The following is a 20,349-nucleotide window of genomic DNA, read 5'->3' as shown; positions in this document are numbered from 1 at the left end:
AAAGAAAAGATGCAATGGATTGGCGACCAGCATTTTCTTCTCACCCTATCCTGGGTGATTAGGCGTGAAGGCTGACCAGTGCATTCCGTCACTGATAATCTCAGAGACTGGGAAACGGTTTGAGATGTTTGAGGCTTGAGAAGGAAGCATGGCTGAGCTTTGAAGGCACGACCTAGCTAATGGGGGGCGGGGCGCAAAGATGGCTCAGCCTTGCTCGAGTGCCTGTCAGGCAAGTGTGACAATTTTAGTCCAGATCTCCAGCATCCATGTAAGAACCTGGCAGAGTTGTAGCCACAAGTGTATAGGGGTGGGTGTGGTAGGGAAGACAATTGTAAGAGCTCACTCGCCACTTGTGTGACCAAATCAGGAAATGCCACATTTAGCGAGAGCCCCTGCCTCAGAAACCCAAGGAGGGAGAGGAAACACTCAGTGCCAAACTTTTGTCTCTATACGAATGCACACACATACACACATGTACACATGCACATATTCACACACACATACACACATGCACACACACGTACACACATACACACTCACGCATGGGTACACACACTCACCCACACATATGTTCACATTCACACACATATACACATGCATATATGCACATACACTCACAATACACTCACACATATACACATGCATGCACACTAACACACACACACTCATACATATGTACACACTCATACACATATACATATACACATACATGCACACTCACATGTATACACACATATACACATACAGTCATACAAACATAGGATGCATATTTCAATTTACTATGTAATAAGGGAGTAACATAATATAAAAATATACTTAGAGAATACATTTTAGAGTTTCTACTGCTATGATAGAACATTTTGACCATAAGCAACTTGGGAAGGAGAAAGTTTATTTTAGCTTCTCACTCTCAGGACACTCTCTGTAGCCTGGGGAAGTCAGGACAAGAACTCCAACAGGGAAGGAACCTGGAGGCAGGAGATGATGCAGGGGCCATGGAGGAGTGCTGCTTACTGGCTTGCTCAGTAACCTGTCGTGTGGCACCCAGGGCTGCCGGTACAGGAATGGCACCAGTCACAATGGTCTAGACACTCTCATATCATCTATCACTAATTTAGGGCCATGTACCACAGTCCTGCTTTTAGCCTGATCTTCTTGAAGAATTTCCTCAACTGACAGTTCCTCTTCCAAAACGAATCTAGCTTGTGTCAAGCTTACGTAAAACTAGCCAGCATCGAATGTAAAATTGAGTTTAGTTCTTACAAACGATAATATTTAAAATCAGCTCTAGTACTGCTATGTAAGCTAACACTAAACATTTTTTTTATAAGGGCTTGAGAGATAGTTTGGTGGTTAATAGCAAGCACTGCCCTTGCAGAACCAAATTTGGTCCCCAGCACCCCTGTGGAACATTCAGAACCATCTGCTCCAGCTCTAGGGGGTCTATCTGATATCCCTGGCTGCCTAGTGCACCTGCACCCTTGTGCACACAAAGACATGCACACACACATGCATGTACCAGTTACTTTCCTGTTGCTGCAAAACAAAACAAAACAAAACACCCACCACGAACAACAAAACGGTGTACAGAAGGAAGCGTTTATTGCGCTTATGGTTCCAAAGAGGCTCGGAGTTCATCAAGGCACGTGGGAAGGAAGGCAGAAGCAGGAAGCTGGATAGTCACTGGCCCAGTGGTTCTTGTTAGCTTGTGGTCACTTGTCACGCTAGTGCTAGGTGTATCTTTCCCAAGCTCATTTGAAAGCTTCCTAAGGGAGTGAGTTGCACCAGAAATGTTGACTGACATTTATACCAACTGTGTGGGACCAGATACCAGATGCGTCCCAGCTTCCCTCTCCCTCTCCCCCTCCCCCTCCCCCTCCTCCCCCTTCCCCCATCCCCTCTCTTTTTCTTCCCCTTCCCTCCCTCCATTTCCCCCTCTCTCTGTATACATGCTATGTGTAATATTTGCATTGACTTTTCACACTTAATTTGAAACCCCACAGCCAGGCCTTTGAGTTAGAAGGGCCAACTCAGTGCATATTTTCAGTCCCCAAGTTGTCTCCCCAGCACTGAACATTGTTTCTGAAGCTACCCTTGAATCCAAGTTCCCAACGATCCATTTCAAAGTGATTTTTGACGCAGGAGTTAACTTTTATTTTCTTTATAATCTGTGGGGCTCACATGGAGAGCCAGCTGAGAGTACTTTCTAAGCCGAGGATAACTTCCAAGGAGTTTCTAACTGTTCCATTAAACATCCGTAGATGCATTTGGGAAGAAAGCAAGTCTTGGAAAGGATTGTGTTTCACACTTAATCCCACTAAACCTTGCACTATATACATTTGTATGTGAGTCCCGATCAGTGCCCTTTGGGACTCAGAGATTGCTATAGTAGTTAGTTAGCACTGAACACCTGTGTTCATGCACAGCACAAACGTGAGGCTATGTGTAGGCGTCATCCTATGAATTTCTTGCAAGAGTCTCCAAGATGGGACCTGATTCCATACTACAAACACTGTCCTGTGTCTTACGGGTAAGAAGGACAGAGCGTTACTTGGACTGTCAGCAATGTCTCAGGTCCTTCGGTTGTCAGTGTGGGCAGAGTTAGAAAGGGAACTGAAGCGACACTCACATGGTGTCCTTGAGGTTATGATGATATTTAAGGTGAGTATTAACAAGGCCCCAAGTTCTGACGTCACCTTAATATCTGAAGGAAGTTTATTTAGTACCTGAGGGTGGTGAATCAGCCTAAATGCTTTAAAATTTGTTGGTAGAGTGCTGTCTCTTGTGGCCCGTGTGTGGCTGTGTGTGGTGTGTTCTAGAATAGTAGCTACCACTCCTATTTTTTTAAGTGCTTAATTGCTAGTTTTATTTTATTACTATTTTTAACATACTATTTTTAAGTACTGATCACTATTTTTAAGTAGTTAATAATGAAAGTCTTGCCATCAGCTACCTTAAATTTTAAAAACTTATATGGTTTTCACTGTAATACAAAGGCATAGTGATAGAATATTTTCCCTTTTGACATTGATTCCAGAGATGGGATGTATTATCCAATGAAATTCTTAGACATTTCATACCTAGAATAAAGATTTAAATAATGCCATCCCAACCTACTGTTTGATAACCCGAGATTCAGATTTATCTATATTTAAATTGGTTAATATCAAACAGATGGCTGCTATGCTGGTGTCTAGTGTAATGGCACCATAGCCTAATGAGGCGTGAGTTTCTTTGCCAGAACACACAGCTTGGCAAGGTTGTAGCCTGCTGTAGGACACAACAAATGATGTACACATTGTGAATAAGAAAACAAGCCATGCCTGAGATGGTTTTCATGGAACATAATTTTGGACACTTTTCTTTCTTTTCTTTGAAATTAGAATGACTTTTAAATTTTCCTCTGATTATTTTATCTCAGCTATTGAAACTACACTAACAACATAAGACTTTGAAACCATGCATTCCTTTGCTTTTGGCAATGGACTTTGTGTGTTGAATGCTTTGATGTGAATTATATAAATAACCAGGAGCCTACCAACTGGAGGCTAGAGAAGAGACAGCCCTGACAGTAATTGATACATTGCCTTAGTTCTGTTAATTGTGTGTCTCTGTTACCCTGATGATGTGTCTTTAAGTGATGCAGCTTGGTAGAGAGGCAGCTTGTGATTCTGATCGAACCTCAGGTTGAATGTCTAAAAACATGAAGAATTCAGTCTCATCATTATAACTAATTAAAACTATATATATAACTATATAACTATATAACTCATTAAAACTAATTTAGGCATATTCCTTTGCTATGGGCTAGACCGATTTCCGAAGCTGTTTCTGTAGTTGGTGGTGGATCTTAGTTATGCGTTCAAAGCCATTGCATTTTCTGAGCAAAAGCTGTATCTCTGGGAGATTCAAATGAATAATAATAAAAAAAACCTCTATGAATGATTAGATTCTAGAAAAGACTTGCTTTCATTCAGGTTTTTTTTTTAAATATACACTTTTTCTTTTCTGGTTGCACATATAGAAAAGGATGCTATTTAAATGTTAGTTGATGTAATTCTTTTTAGCATCTAAAATTTTTGTATCAACTATGAGAGATTTTTAAACATAGAAACCTGTGAAGAATAGTGTATAACAATTTCTCGTTGCTTTCAAGTCTATATCTTAAAGCTTTTCTGAAAGTTTAATAGTAGAAACCTGCACCTGAGAGGCAAGGATCTTGGTATGTTCTTCTATTGTTGTAAAACAAACAAACAAAAAACACCAAAAAATTCAAAAAACAAAAACAAAAAAATCATCATGACCAAAAAAAAAGTAACCTAGGAGGAAAGGGATTATTTCATCTCACAACTTCACAACTGTCACGTCCCACTTGGTCACAGGGATGTCAGGTCATGATGGGAGCAGGAACCTGGAGAAGTGGAAGCTATAGAGGAGTGCTGCTTACAGGCTTGCTCCCTCTTGCTTGCTCAGCCTGCTCTCTCACACTATGCAGGACCACCTGTCTAGGGAAGGCTCCACCCACAGGCAGCTGGGCTTTTTTTCCCCATCAGCCACCAATAAAGAAAATGCCCCAGACTCTTAATCACAGATCAATCTGGTGGCAACATTTTCTCAGTTAAGATACCCTCTTCCTAAATGACTGTAACTTTGTGTCAAGTTGACAGAAACACTCACTGTGATAGCTAATTGTACCTGGTGTGTGACTCAGTGTGACATGCTTTCCAGTCACCAGATCAGGGCATTTATTGATTACCTGCTGTGAGGGTGGAACTGGAGAAAAGGGAACAAGGACCATGCTCTTCTCTAGAAGCTCAATTGTTGCAGAGAAATCAAGTGCTTAGAACAAACAGTAACATTGTTTCAGCATTGCTGACTGGGCATAGTAGACAGATCTAGTGTAAAGTCTGGCGTAGAAGAGTTTAAGGAAACATTTAAAACCCAGTGCTGGCTTTCAGCCAGTTAAACCTGGCTTCTCTGTTGAGAACGGCTGTCTGCCTGCGTCCTTGGCTCTTTGCAGTGCCACAGGAACAGTATTTCTTGTGTTACTGCCAACAGGGAACTTGTTCTTCGTGGTGGTAGATGTTTGAGACTGTCAGAGCACAGAGACAGAGGTGTGGCTCAGGCATCGTTTGGTGGTGAAGACAGCACTGGAAGGTGTTATCAGTGACTCCTGGACCATGGAATTGTTACCCCGGAGCTGGTCACAAACTGTGTCCATGTCACTTAGACCCACTGTCTCAGTGCCCGGTGCCCTGGTTTGCATGGGCTCTACAGAACTTCTTGTGTTTGTTGGGTTTGAGGCTAGTGTTGGCATCAGAGCACCTAGAAGGCTAAAGCTAGCACTGACATGGAGTGAGGAACTCTGAGAAATGGCAAAAGCAGAGAGCAGGATTTCTGGGCTTGTTCTGAGAGCCTGGGAGGAGAGGAGAGGAGCAGATTTAGGAAGCAGGGTTGCAGCAGGAAGCAGTGGGCTGGTCAGGCAAGGTGGCCAGTGCAACCATTCAGCTCTGATCGCAGCTGGGATAAAATAAGGTGCAATGTGTGGCAGATACTTATTGGTCACTCTGCAGTGGCAGTTTTGATGTGCTGTTCTCTGAGATTTGCAGCTCGAAAACCTTTGTTTGTTTGTTTGTTTGTTTGCAGTTGGTGTGAGGTTGGGGGTCACGTGGTGGCAACCTTTCAGCATGATCGCACTCTTCATGCTTTTCTTTCATTTCCTTCCCTTGTTTCAATCCCAGACACTCGAGCTATTGAATTCAGTTTTAGGAAGGGCAGAGAGGAAAGGGCAGCGTGTACCTAGTTGCCTCTGGCGAAATCAGCCCTTGTCCTGGGAATGGAGGGTTGCCAAGAAGATAAAGTGTAGTCTCCAGAAGGCCTTATGAAGTGTGATCTGTGTGGGAGGGGTAGTTATGAGAGAACTTCAAAGCAGACACAGCTTTTGTGAAACATCACAGGGGGAGGCTGGAGAGATGGGCAGGCACTGAGGCTGAACCTTCTAATGTGAGGGTTTTTTTTTTTTTTTTGTTTTTTTTTGCTTATGTGAGAGATTTTTTTTGTTNTTTTTTTTTTTTTTTTTTTTTTTTTTTTTTTGGTTTTTTTTTTTTTTTTTTTTTTTTTTTTTTTTTTTTTTTTTTGAGTGAACTGTCATGACATGTCCTATCTTCTGTAGTAGGAAGGAGCCAATCAAGTTTCAGTGTTCTGGCTACCTATTGCCTCCCCAGATCACCCCACATGGCCTGTTTCATAGGTGCAGTGGCTATGGGAACTGAGGACTTGTCCCAGGTTCAAAGCAATGGCTCGACTTGGAAGTCAAAGGAAGATCTTCCATGGATTTGTATTACTGCCCCAAAATGTAAAGCCCTGATATTTGGCCACAGGTTGTCATAAAGACTGTATGGTCTCATTGTTTTCAAGTACAGTCAATGGATATTCCTTTTGGCTTCAGCACATTTTAAAGCCCAAGTATAAAACACTAAAATTATTTGGTGAAAAGTACAATTTGGGCTGGAAAGATGGCTCAGTGGTTAAGGGTATTGACTGCTCTTCCAGAGGTCTCGAGTTCAAGTCCCAGCAACCACAGGGTAGCTCACAACCATCTGTAATTGAATCCAATGCCCTCTTCTGGTGTGTCTAAAGAGAGCAACAGTGTACTCACACACATAAAATAAAATACAAAATAAATCTTAAAAAAAAGTACAATTTGAGCAAGGTATGTGTCAAGAAGAAAGGGTCTACACTCACCTTTGTAGAGGGACATGAGGGCATGTGACTGAGCAAAGGACAGGAGAGGTGGCTGGCCTCACACTTCCCAAGCAGTTGAGTGTGTCAAAGGCCACAGATATTATTAGCATGAAGAAACAATGCCTGATGAGAAACGGCTGTTGCTCTGGATATTTGAGTTGAATTTCGGCTAAACTTTTCCACCAAACACAGTCAAAGGTACCTGCCGTGGTTTAAAGGAGCATGGCCCTCATTGGCTCATACACTTGCATAGTCTCCAGTTGATGAACTGTTTGGGGAGGATTAGGTGTGGCCTTTCTGGGGTAGGAGTGTCTTTGTTGGAGGAAGTACATGGCTGGGGATCAGCTTTGAAGTTTCAAAAGGCTGTACCAGGTCTACTGCCTGCCTGCCTGTCTCTGCCTGTCTGTCTCTGTCTCTGTCTCTGTCTCTGTCTCTCTCTCTCTCTCAATCTCCCTCCCTCTCTCCCTCCTTCCCTTTCTCCTTCCCTCCCTCCTTCCCTCCCTCCATACTGGCCATGGATCAGGATATAAAGCCCTCAGCTACTTCTCCATCATCAAGCCTGTCTGCTTTCATCATGATCATGATCATAATGGACTGACCCTTGGAACCTGCAGGCAACACCCCAATTAAATGCTTTCTTTTATAAATAAGAGTTGCCTTGGTGTATAAACTCTTATTTATAAAAACAATGGTGACTCTCCACAGCAACGGAACAGTAAGCGAGACCTTTAGGTAGGACTTTAGTAGGTACACCGAGCACTTATTTTTAATATCACCTTCTGTGCCTATAAAGTAGTTCAGTGTGGGCAGGCAGACTAGGGTTCTTCGGCAGGCGGAGGACACGGAGTTACTTTTGCTTTATCATGGAAGTTGAAAGTGTTTAGATCACATGGACAGTGGGAGAATCTGAGAATTTGGTGATAAGCTGCACTTCAAACTGCTTTCTTAGCCTTCTGTTTTTATCTGTTTGTATTACTTGAAGCAGGCCCAGCTAGCAAAGAGAAGGGGTTTATTCAGCTTACGGTTTCAGAGATAAAAAGGTGTAGCACTGGCCTGATGATGTCACGGCCACAGGAGGACATACCTGTTGTCAGCAGGGATGACATTTTGAAAAGGGGACCTGAGAGGCTGGGCTCCCATATCTCTTTTCAAGGTCTCCCCAAATGAGTCCCCACTAGGTCCTACCTTTCTTTCATAGGTCTGTTCCTTCCCACCATTACACAGAGGACCAAGGCCTTCCAACCAGAGCCCCACACCCCCACCCACTGGAAGAAACAGCAGGGAGTTATTTGAAGAGCACTATGTAGTGGTTCTTCAGGGAGAGGGACCTGGCAGAGCTACCTTCCACACAGACACAGAACTCAGGAGCTGCAATGGTTATCACTTCAAGAAGACTTTTACAATGAAGGATGGTTTAGTGCCCAGTGGCTTAGCTGGAGATGTGGGAGGAAAAGCGAGCAAGTCTCTGAGCTTCCTCCCAAGTGTCTGTTGCTCTAACACAGACTCCCAGAGCCTCGCAGGCTGGTTTAACCTGGGGCACCTGGTACAGAAGTAGGTAAGTGTTTTGGAAAGGCACCCTAGTGGGCTGTCTAGATTGTTTTCTCCTTGAATATAGCTGAGCACCCTAGGATGTTCAGAAAGCACTTCAGGGCTTTGAAATGCCAACAACTGAGGGGGCTGTTAGCCCTTCCCCAACCCTTTCATTCCCAGGGTTCATTTCGCATGGAAACTTTAGGTGATTGGGAACCCATGGCAGGCAGTTCTTGGGGGAGCTAGTGGGAGCCCCGAGAAATGCCCCATGCTCTCTGTAGCAGCAGGGCAAGGATAACTGCACTGTGGGGTGCAGGCAGCAGGTGGGGCCTGCCTGGCCTTGGGTGCCATGAAGGAGGCAGGAGGGCAAGCATCCTCCTAGCTCAGCTTTCCTTTCTCCCCCCCACCCCCCACAACCTCCTGCAGTTCCTCTGAGGTTTCTTAACCTTCTGAGATGAGGTAGACAACCTGCCATTTGTTTGTGTGTCTGAGTGGTTACTCCCTAGGTGTGTGTGGGGGGTCATGATCACTACTTCTTTGCAATTTCAAACTGGGGTGGGTGGTTTTTTTTTTTTTTTAAATCTTTGTTGAATGATAGCTATTGTTTTTCTCATTTCAATTTTGTTTTCATTCCTTTGTAAAGTTTCTCTGTTGCCTTCTATAAGTACACTTAAAAATGCCTTTAGTGTGGAAAAGCAGGCTTTCCTCACCCACACAGTTGTGGATATCTGTCGGAGGCAGAGCCCTAGGTGAGGCTTGACCTTCCAGGACCTGCACACTGGCCTGATCTGCACATGTGTGTGGCCAGAGGTCTGTGGATTCCTCCTCAGGGGCAGGACATGTGAGGTCTGAACGTTTCATACTGCACATTGAGTGCCTCACTGGGGTTGAGAATCGACCTCACATACCATATGTCAGAATGCTGGCTGCCTCTTCTAGTTTGTCCCGGAGTGACATCATTCTCAATGTGAAAAATGTTCTGTGTCCTTTCCCATTTATAAGTCACAGTTCTATGACAACCTGTAGAAACCGGCTGCAGGCTGCCAGCCCCTCCCTGTTGATGTCTGCATCCAATGCCCTTTTCTTTGCAGTGAAGGTTTTTCCTCCTGTGATAGCTAATCCGTTATATCTCCTCCTCCTCCTCCTCTTCCTCCTCCTTCTTCTTCTTCATTTAAATTTCAAACGCTATCCTGAAAGTCCCCGATACCCTCCCCCCGCCCTGCTCCCCAACCCACCCACTTCTGCTTCCTGACCCTGGCAATCCCCTATACTGGGGCATATAGTCTTTGCAAGACCAAGGGCCTCTCCTCCCAATGATGGCCGACTAGGCCATCTTCTGCTACATATGCAGCTAGAGACAGGAGCTCTGGGGGGTACTGGTTAGTTCATATTGTTGTTCCTCCTATAGGGTTGCAGACCCCTTCAGATCCTTGGGTACTTTCTCTAGCTCCTCCATTGGGGGCCCTGTGTTCCATCCAATAGCTGACTGTGAGCATCCACTTCTGTNTTTGCCAGGCACTGGCATAGCCTCCCAAGAGACAGCTATATCGGGGTCCTGTCAGGAAAATTTTGCTGGCATATGTAATAGTGTCTAGGTTTGGTGGCTGTTTATGGGATGGATCCCCGGGTGAGGCAGTCTCTGGATGGTCCTTCCTTCCATCTCAGCTCCAAACCTTGTCTCTGTAACTCCCTCCATGTATATTTTGTTCTCCATTCTAAGGAGGAACAAAGTATCCTCACTTTGGTCTTCCTTCTTCTTGAGTTCCATGTGTTTTGCAAATTGTATCTTGGGTATTCTAAGTTTCTGGGCTAATATGCACTTACCAGTGAGTGCAGATCGGTTGTATCTCTTTACATTGCTTCCTTTTGTTCATGCCCCCTTGGCTCTGCTATGACCATTTATGGCTCTGAGTTAAGCTGTGTTGTTGGGACATGAAGAGTTCTTCCCTGATTCCAGCAGACTCTTATGCTCTCAAGACAGGGTAGTCTCATTTTGTGTAGTAACATTTGTGCAGGCTTTGAGCCAGACAGCTGAAGAGGGAGCTCAGCCCCCTACCCCTTACCTCAGCAGCCTTCTGAGCCTGCTCCCACCTCCCTGACAAGGCAATGGGATCTTTTTATAGACTGATTCAGGGCTGGCCTCTGACTTGGGTAATCACAAACAACAGCTAGATATGTTAAGAATCCCTGGCTATTAACTTTCCTGGTGTACAATGCTGTGGGTTTTAGCACATCTAGGTTCACGTTACCACCAGATTCAGGACACAGCACACCTGTGACACTACTGTCTCCCCTGCTACTCATATCCCTACACATCTAATTCTGCACTAACTAGATGGCTCTCTATTGCTATGATTTTGGATTTGGTTTGGTTTTGTTTTTTTCTGGTTCTGTATATATCAAGTAATGTTTAACCACTTCTGATCATTCGTGAGCCTCTTGGCACCTCGGCTGTGAGAGCCTCCTCAGCTCTGGTATATAGGGGGTGTTGAGCTGTCTTTGGTGGGGTATGACCACCTGGCATTGTCAAGCCTTACCTAAAGCATAGTTGGGTCATTTCCAGTGTTTTGAAGTCAAAGCTAAGAGGATGGCTCACCAAGTAGAAGTACGTGGCTTGAATGCCTATTGATCTGAGTCTCATCTTTGCAACCCATAGTGAAAGGGGATCTCGGTCATCCAAAGTTGTCCTTGAGCATCCATGCTCCAACCATGCTGCATGTGTGCCTGCATCTCCAGATATGCATCACACACAGTAATAAAAATAATAATGATAATAATAATTATTATTATTATTGTGGAATGGTAGAGAAAGATACCTGTCATTTATTTCTGGGCTACACACACACACACACACAAACACACACACATACACACACACAAACACACACACACACACAAACACACACACACACACACAAACACACACACAAACACACACACATACACACACACAAACACACACACATACACACACACACATACACACACACATACACAGATTGTACACAAACACAAGTAAGAATCACATTAATGCTACTTTAATTGCTGCCTAGAAGGAGCACTTCTTCTTGATGGGAGGCTACTGGCTCATTCACTTGTTGAAGAAGCACGTGTTTTTTTCTGACACGGGTTTATTCCGAGGGATTTATTGTAAAATGTGCAGATGTAACCACCACCTGTTCCATGTTTCTGCTGCCTACAGTTTTTCATACACAGAGTTCTGTGATGTTTCCCAAGTTGTGAGTTCTTGGGACTTGTTTGGTGGCACAGCCTACCTTCCATTTACTTAGCCTCTTGCTTCTAACCTAGTGTTTGACATGATGACATATTCATTTACGGAACAGAGATTGAGGGAGTGAATGTCTGATTTGAAAGCACTGCATTTGTCCCCACTGATACTAATTCTGTTTGTGGTTGGATGATTTAAGGTTGCGTATTTTAGTGATGGGGTAGGATGGGGGCGAGGATGGGGTGAGCATAGGTGGGAGAGGATGAGGTGGGCATAGGAGGAGGAGCTAGGGTAGGGACAGGGTGAGGGGACAGTGTGGTCACAGAGGGGAGGGGCACAGGGAAGAGGGGATAGAGTAGACTGTCATGGGGAAGGGGATAGGGTAGACACAGGGAGAGGAGATGCATCTAGCTTCCTGTATTGATAAACAGGCTAGCACAAAGAAGCTTCGGCTTTTCCATCATCATGAGACTGGGGAAAGGGCCAGAGCAGGGCCTGAGGACCAGTCATCCATCTGAGCCATTGCCTCATCTGCATCCACTGCAGGATATGTAGGTGGCATCTCTGCCCTGTGAAGAATAAGGACATATCTTCCATCTTGATTGGGGCCTTCCCTCCGGGGTCAGCAGCCAGTCTCCCCGCAGGCAGCTGAACTTGAGCAGGGTTAGGGTTCCTCCAAGTGGTGAGCAAGGAGAGGAGGTGTTTAAAGTAGACTGGTTAGGACAGGGAGCATGGGGACATGGTGTTCAGATGGGTGGCTGAGTCTCCTGAGGTTTGACACAGATGTGACTCAGCTTAGCACCTTGGCTGTGCCTTTCCTGGAATCAGGACATGGAGAAGTTGTTGCATGCCAGAGCTGTACTGTATTCCGCAGGGCCCCGGCTCCTGTCTTCCTGTCTCTGACTGCCATTGGAAGTCCAAGCTGAGGTAGAAGCAGTGCAGGAGACTTTGCTAGAGAATTGACATCTGCAGGATAAAGAAGAGATTAGGAAGGAGATAAACACAGAAGTATAGTGGAGTGAGGCTGGAAGGGCTTAGCCAAGAGGAATGCTCCAGGAGTCCTCCTGGGAGTCCTGAAGCCCAGCCTTGCCCGTGAATGGCAGTGGCTGGGTTTTCACAGTGAGCACCAGGCTGGGGTCTCCTAGGCACAGGAATGACTGTGAGTATGGTGGCTGTGTCCCCTCCGCTTCCTTCTGCAAGTGCTGGTCGAGGTACTTGGGCTTGGGAAATGGCACAGTTGCTAGCAACAACGTTTAAAATTAAATTATAAAGACACCTGTTCTCCCTCACTTCCTTCCTCTAGCCCTTGCCCCCAGCCCCTCTCCAGTCCACAGCCTTCTGCTTTGTGACTGTCACATACCTGTGCATAAGCAAGTAAACAGAAACTGTGGCATGTGTATCACTGCTTTTGATGCTTAAGTTTTCAGGCAAGGACAAATTCTGGTGCCCCATCATACAACAAAATTCTCCCAGAGGCTTTTCATATATTTGAACCAAAATGAGATGTCATAGATAGGCACAAATAATCAGGCTGAGGAGGTGGCCCTGTGGCTGACTTAACCTCTGCTGTCATTCTTCAGGAACTGTCCCTCTTGCATTTTTGAGACCTTGTTTCTCAGATCCTTAAGCCGGCACCACTCTCTCGGTCAGTCTGAGAAGAACTGCCCTTTGTTTTACCCAGCTTGTTAATTAACATATACATTAAGTGTTCATGTTAATAGCGTGTCGTTTACTTATATATACCCATAGGCACCACACAGTGATCAACCCCAAAGACCGTTAAATAATTGGATGTGCCTCTAAGATGTAGCAGTTGGTTCAAGTTGCAGACGTTACTTGTATGTTTTTGGTGGGCGTGGCGTTAGGCTCTCACATCTGGGTCTACTCTTCTGTCCCAGTGCCTACCTTTTTGTGCTACACTGAATTTTGTAACTGTATCTCTATAGCATAATTTGAAACTAGACATTAAACACCTCCAGCATGGCTCTTTCTGCTCGGGATCTTGAGTCTCGATGTCACGGATGAGTCTATCCCTGAAAAGACGGCCGAGCTGGTTTCTTTTGCTGACTTCATGCTGTCTTTTGCCGCAGTCGGCAGTGTAATGCTGTGCCCAGCTACTAAGTACACCTCTCTAGACATTCATAGCCGTTTCTAAAAAGGCACTATATTAACTATCCATTTTACCCAAAGAGAGAAGCGTCGGAATGACTAAAAAAAAGTTGCTTAATATTGTTCGTTATTGTCCCATCCTTTTACTGATCGGCATGTATGTGTACAAGTTGGTGTTTGCATCAGATGTGTGTGCACCTCGTGGTGGTGGAGGTTGGCACTGGGTGCTCTCTGTCACACTCCCCCTTAGGTTTTGGGATGAGGCCTGTCACTGAACCTGAGCTCACTGATTTGAGCTCCCAGGACCTACCTATCTCTGGACCTCAGTGCTGGGGTTATAAACATGCACTGCCCTCACTGGCTTTTGAACTGAGGAGTGGGGAATCCCAACTCAGGTCCCCACGTTTGCACAACAAGTACATCCCCCACTGAGCCATCTCCACAGGCCCAATTTCTACAGTTCCTCATATACCCTAAATATTAACCCTTGTCTGACATGATCAAATGTGTCTGATGTGAAACTGTAGATCATATTTCCCTCTCTGCCAGATGCCTCCACCCTCTGCTGGCTGTTTCTTTTGCTGGGCAGAACAGTTTAGCATCATGTAACCCCACTTGGCATCACTGTGGGCTTATTCCCTGCACTCCTGAGGCCTTTCAGGAAGATCAGAGTGAACTTGTGACAGAAGCCACAGGAGCACTCCAGTACCTGCGCACAGTCCAGATTTCTTTAATCTGCTGTTACAAATGTGGGTCCATTACTGTAATCCTATCTCACATCAGGGACACATTGAGAGTGGTCACAAAACACAAATATCCACACATTTATAAAGACTTATAAAATATTTAGTGGGAGTATTTACTGTGAAAGAGGCACCCATTAAGTGCTAAGAACCCCGGAGGGGATTCTTTTCCTTCTATGCCCCATTCTTGCTAAGGCTTTTAAAGATCATTAACATGGGGCTTGTATGGAGGTAGTTTTCCTTTCTGAAAAAACACATTTGTAGTTAGCAAGCCTATTTGTTCTGGCACTACTGGTTTCCTGATTGGTCTATATCAATGGAGTGCACACATTCCCAATTTTGGTCTATATCAATGGAGTGCACACATTCCCAATGATGGGGCTGGGTGCCCAGGCACAGGCTCCTAGGTATCTAGATGGTGAACAGACATATATTGAAGGAAGAGGCCCTCTCCTGCCTGAAGACCTGCGTCCTCTGCTGTGAACCCTTCTACTGATGATTCAGTGCTTGCAAATAACTTAAACTTTGTTATCCAAGCCAGCTCCCTGTTTTTCAGTATCCCTTATCCAGCCATTCAAAGGGAGCTTGGCCTTTAGACTATGTAAAACACCCAGCAGCAGCTCAGTGGTGGGCACTGCTCAAAGCCAGGAGGACAGCATTCCAAACTGAGGCTCTAACCTAGAATTCCTCCTGCTTACCAGTGACAGTAACAGGATGGGTGGGAGGGAGTTCACCAGCAATACTGCAGTATCAGAGGTAGCGAGTTGCTTCTTTGCTATTTATTTATTTATTTGGAAGACTAAGTATTTTCTGTGACAATCCTCACTGTTAGGATGGTGTCTCTCTTCGGATGTTTTACGGCTCTGCAGTGCAGCCCTTTCTCAAGACAGCACAGCTGGGCCCTGCAGCCCCTCCACTACAGAATGGACTTAGATGCCTTCCTTCTGCTTGCTTAAATCTGTGGGACAGGAGAATTCAATAAATGAAAGTTCTAAGTATAGGAAAGAGGGAGCAGGGATTTCTTGGCTAGCCTCATGACAACATTCTGTGTGTAATAGAGTTGGCCATTCATTTAGCATAAGTTATAATGACCAAGTCAGATGATGAGGGCAAGAAGGAGGGGGAGGAGGGAGGGAAGGAGGAGGGGGAGGAAGAGAAGGAAGAGGAGGAGAAGAAGGGGAGATGGAGGAGGAAGAATAGAATCCACTAATAAACTATTGATGGTTTAATAGTTCCCTTTTCAGAGAGGTTTAGGAAAAATAAAATAGGAGATGAAGAGTAAGTGAGAATTTCCATGATGCTGCTTCAATAAAGGTTAAAAAGTACCTGAGTCCTGGTACATTCTTCAATCTCAGAGGAGCCTTGAGGCAGTACCTAAGCCATTCTTCAGCTATCATCCACACACAGTAGGCATACACTAGCAGAGTATCACAAGCAGTGTTGAAACCTAATTGTTTATTCTTGAGGTCCACAGTGTGCTCTGGACTAAACTTGGTTTCGTAGCAAAAATGGATAGCAGGACACAGTGAGATCCAGGGATGGGTCAATGTGGGGGGCTGGGGGGGGGAGTCACCAAAAGAAAAGGGAGACTCAGACCTGTCTGAACTTGGGAGCTTGCATAGGAGCTATTTTTGACTATGCCTGCTGCACAGACACAGCTGGGACAGGAGAAATGTACATTGGAGGACGACCTCTGCTGTACAGTGAAAGCATGTATCAAATTTAGTGTGGTGCAGGTATGCTACACTTGCAGACAGACTTTGATGGCTGAAGATGATGCCTGACCCAAAACAGAGATGCTTGCAAACATGTAGTTTATTTAGAGAAAGGCTACAACATTGAAACAACATGCCAAGGATGCAACATTGAAACAACATGCCTGCTGGATCTGGACAGGTGGGCAGAGCTGTCCCAGCTGACAAGCCACTCTAGATCTCATGTCCTACACTGTAGATATGATACTGGCATTGTCTTATCTATAGCCAGACCCAGTAGCCAGACCCTTGGAATCTCGCTGAGACTGACAGCCATCACGGTTGCTTCAGCAGTCAATGCTGACACAGGGGTGTGTGCTGCTTGTACTTGCCTTTGTAGGACGTGGTCAGCCCTTGCATGCCTGCTGGGACCTCTCCTCAGAGCACATGCATTAAGGCCGGGGTGGGGCTGGGGGTTGCAGGGAGGGTTCGTGTAGCGTTTCTCCTCCTGCCTCTTTGTAACCCATTAGTATCTACAGAGTTGATTGTATCTGTGCCTGATCATATGTCTATTTCAGAATCTTAAAAAAAAAAATGTAACCTGCACAAAGGGTTGCTATGTTAATTAGTGTCCACAAATTTATTCTCTCGATGTAGTAGGGTTAACCTTTCCAGTTTTGACAACCAAGACTCTCACAGTCCCTCAGAGGGAGCTTTGCAGAAGTGTGTGGAGAGGGAGCGCATGTGCTGTGGCTCAGTGTGTCTTCCAGAGGCTAACTGTTTCTCTCCTTGCTTCTCTACCCTCAGATGAACCGTCTCCCAAGGAAGTCAGCAGGGTGAGTAACTGAACACATTTTCTACAATACCGCCCCAGAACTGGAGACATGAAAGTCCCTCCCTCTAAAGTTCCCTATTATCTTAGCATCCCGGTGAGAAAAGTACAGCAGGATCTCTGTTCCCTTTTCAGGATGTCCCTAGGGCAGTCAGCACAGAAAAAGGTTGCACACAGAGGCCCCAGGGTTGAGTACCCAGACCAGGCTCCCCTGTGCCTGCACACCCCAGGTCTGTATCCATGCTGGGGCTGTTAGAACCAGGACTGCAAATAGAGGTGGGATTTACAGATTCTCCAGAGGAAACCCCCAAAGGCCACACTGCCCAGCATCCTTGTATGGAGTTGTCACCTAATCCCTAGCTGTGAAGACCACTCTCAGCACAAACTGCTTGCTCTGTAGGACGCCTCAGCCCACCCCTGAGCTGGCTCCCATCTGTACTTTGCCTCTGAAGATCCATGGTTCTCAGCCCAGCCACCTCCATTGTAGAGAAGCCAAGGCTGATAGCTTCAATGAAGGCAGGAGAGTGCTCAGCACCCGAGACATTCAATGCTGTACCCATTTAGAGTAAGACCATCAAGGGTTTTAGCCAACATAGTGAAGTAGGAAGATGGACTGGGGGACAGAGCTCAGACAGTGAAGTACTTCCGGTACTCAGATGAGGGAGGACCTGTGTTTGGATCCCAGCCCCTGTCTTAAAAGAGAAGGCAAGGGTGGCCATATGCACCTGTAGCCCTGGTGACACTGGCTATTTGAGGAACACAGGATAGCCATATGTTTGTTACCAGCCATGTTCCCGCCTTTCCTGTTGAGACTTAGAAAGACGTCCTGAGCAGAACAGGGAGAGGCAGCATCAAGATGAGATGAGAAGAGATCTCAGCTCTCCGCTTCTGGACCATGCCAGTCTGTGGGCATGTCCAGGGGTTCATAGGGACAGAATACTACAGCCATGTGCTGTTTGTTCCCTCTCTCAGAAATGGGATGGTGTCAGGAATGGAGTCCACTTCTAAGTTTTCATTTATAATGCTGATTTTTTTTTTCTGAGTATCTATGAAAGGTTGTTGCTTGCTCTTGGAAACCATGATGTCCGTTGGGAATCTCAGCAAATGCTTTGGTTTTTACTAAGCCAGCCTGGCATGCGAGCTTGGCACTGAGCTGGGAGACCTTCCATTTGTGTCTTTCTCGATGGTGTTCCTTGGCCCATCAGCTCTTGCCATTTGTTGTCCTCATGATTCAACTCTCTAGACCCCTCCCCTGTGCCTCCCAGGGCCACTGTGTACCCTGAGAACTGTGAGTTCTGCAGCGAGCTGCCCTCTGTCCTGGTTGTTTCTGCTTTTGCTCATATCACAGACCACCACGATTAAAGATGGTATTAACCTTTCCACCTGTATGGTTAGCCCACCAATAATCATTCATTGGTTTTTGCATTGTCCTGAGGAAGCAAAACAGATGTTTCCCTAAAATCCATTTTTCTGCAGGTCCTTCCTTATACAAAAGTTAGCTTTTGTCCCAGCTGTGCTGAGGTGCTGTTCACACACTGGTTGTGTGGGGGGACATTCACAAAACCTTTTAAATGTAGCACAGTGCCAGTCTGTGCTACTCTGTGCTGCATGCCCACTGCCCTCACTGTTCTATCAAGCTCTGTGATCTGTGGAATGAGGCTACAGCGCTGTCCCTTTCCAGAGGGGGTTAGGGATCTGATGCCCTCTTCCGGTGTGTCTGAAGAGAATGATAGTGTACTCATATACATAAAAATAAATAATTCTTTTTTTAAAAAAAGTTTTGCTGACTTCATAGTACTTAAATGGTTCGGTTGCCAGATGAAGACACAATGGCTAGGTGCTCTGCTACAGCCCTGAGCTGAGAGCAACTTGAATTTTACACAGAAGCAAGTGTCCCAAGAGGCTGAACTTCTTATCTTTCAGGAATAGTTTTTGACTTCACAGAAAGGATTTTCCCCTTGGTATTTAAGTCCTTCACATCTCTTTGCTTACTTGCTAGTATTTCTTCTTTGAATCTCTTTCTTGGTGGGGAGTATAGACCCGGAGCTGGGTGGTAGAGCAGCAGGGGCAGGAAGCACACCCTGCTCCTTGCTGAAGTTGCTCTTGCAAGTACCCCATCTCCCAGAAAGTCAGAGTGCTCCCTGTAGAAAGTCCTCCCTCAAGGATCACGTGATCAGCTGCCCCAGGGGTGTCCACAGGAAAGGACACCTTCTGATCCCCTGTAACTGGAGTTAGAAGATGGTTGTGAGCCACCATGTGGTGTGAGAAATTGAACTCAGGTCCTCTAGAAGAGCAGCAAGTGCCCTTAACTGCTGGGCTGTCTCTCACGCCCCTTTGGAGAGATTTTCTAATGGGCTGGCAGAAAACCTGGTTATAACTAAACAAAGCAGAGGAAGCAGGAAGGTGGGAGTCAAGATGCAGGGCTTCTCTGTGAATGAGTAGAAAATGGGGTTTTCTGTCTAGGTGGCTATAAACTGAAGCAGGCTACCCCCAGTGTCCCCCAGGAACAGCCCCAGCCCCCTTTCACGGTAAAGTTCTATTAGTATTGAATTCCGTAAAAATGCGAATGTAAGTTCATATGGTTGATTTTACAACAGGGCTCAGTCAGTTCCAAAGCAAAGCATTGAACATGGCTCTGTTGTTAAGAGTGACAGTGAGCACAGAGGTAGCTGGCCTCCGAAGGAAGGGGAGAACCTGGAGTAACTGCCTCCTCCAGCTGACAGCCACAGCTGGCAGATATGACCAAGCATGTGTGTGTAATCCCAGCACACGAGAGAGACAGAAGCAGGAGGCCAGCCTCTACCACATAGTAAGTTTGAGGCCAGGCTGTACCACCTTAGAGGTGACCTCAAGGTAACCAGAAGGAAACAACAACAGCAACAACAAAAAACCCCAAACAATGGAAAATAAAGTGAGGACATGTGTAGCATGGGAAAGCTGATCCTTTTAAGCCTAAGTACTCAAGTAGTGGTCACTTATAAAATCTACAGCCTGGAGGATTTATGAGTGTAAGTACATACACACCAGGCATACTCGTGTGTGTGTGTGTGTGTGTGTGTGTGTGTGTGTGTGTGTGTGTGTGNGAGAGAGAGAGAGAGAGAGAGGGAGAGAGAGAGAGAGACAGACAGAAAGGTACTAGCTATGTGGTGGCTTTATATGATTCAAGATAATACTTACTGACAAGCCTATGGAAGGGCAGCAGAGAACCTGTCACTTTGATAATGAACAGATCCAGAAGACTCGGAAAGTGTATCAGTGACGGTCCCCATTGTTGTGACAAGGTACCCAGGAGAGACAACTTGAGAGAGGAGGGGCTTGTTTGGGCTCACAATTTGGAGGATGATGACAGTCCGTCCTGGTGGGAAAGCCGTTGCAGCAGGGTGGAGCAGCTGTCGCCCTGCAGATGAGATCGGGGAGCAGAGATGGATGTGGGCACTCAATTCACTTTCATCTTTCAGTGCAGTCCAG

The 20,349-nt window shown here is 45.7% G+C and overlaps 1 protein-coding gene across 6 annotated transcripts in view; it reads left to right on the top strand.

Annotated features, from left to right (window-relative positions):
• Positions 1 to 20,349, top strand: part of Pde10a (phosphodiesterase 10A) — a 446,975-nt gene that overhangs the window by 361,256 nt on the left and 65,370 nt on the right. For all 6 annotated transcript variants that reach the window (XM_029471090.1, XM_021186162.2, XM_021186161.2 and 3 more), the window contains one exon: positions 16,857 to 16,885. In XM_029471090.1, the coding sequence (XP_029326950.1) occupies positions 16,857 to 16,885 (29 nt within the window). The remainder of the gene's footprint in view (positions 1 to 16,856; positions 16,886 to 20,349) is intronic.

Source organism: Mus caroli, chromosome 17, assembly GCF_900094665.2.
Source record: "Mus caroli chromosome 17, CAROLI_EIJ_v1.1, whole genome shotgun sequence".
Lineage (NCBI taxonomy): Eukaryota > Metazoa > Chordata > Mammalia > Rodentia > Muridae > Mus > Mus caroli.
This window is presented reverse-complemented; position numbering and strand designations above follow the sequence as displayed.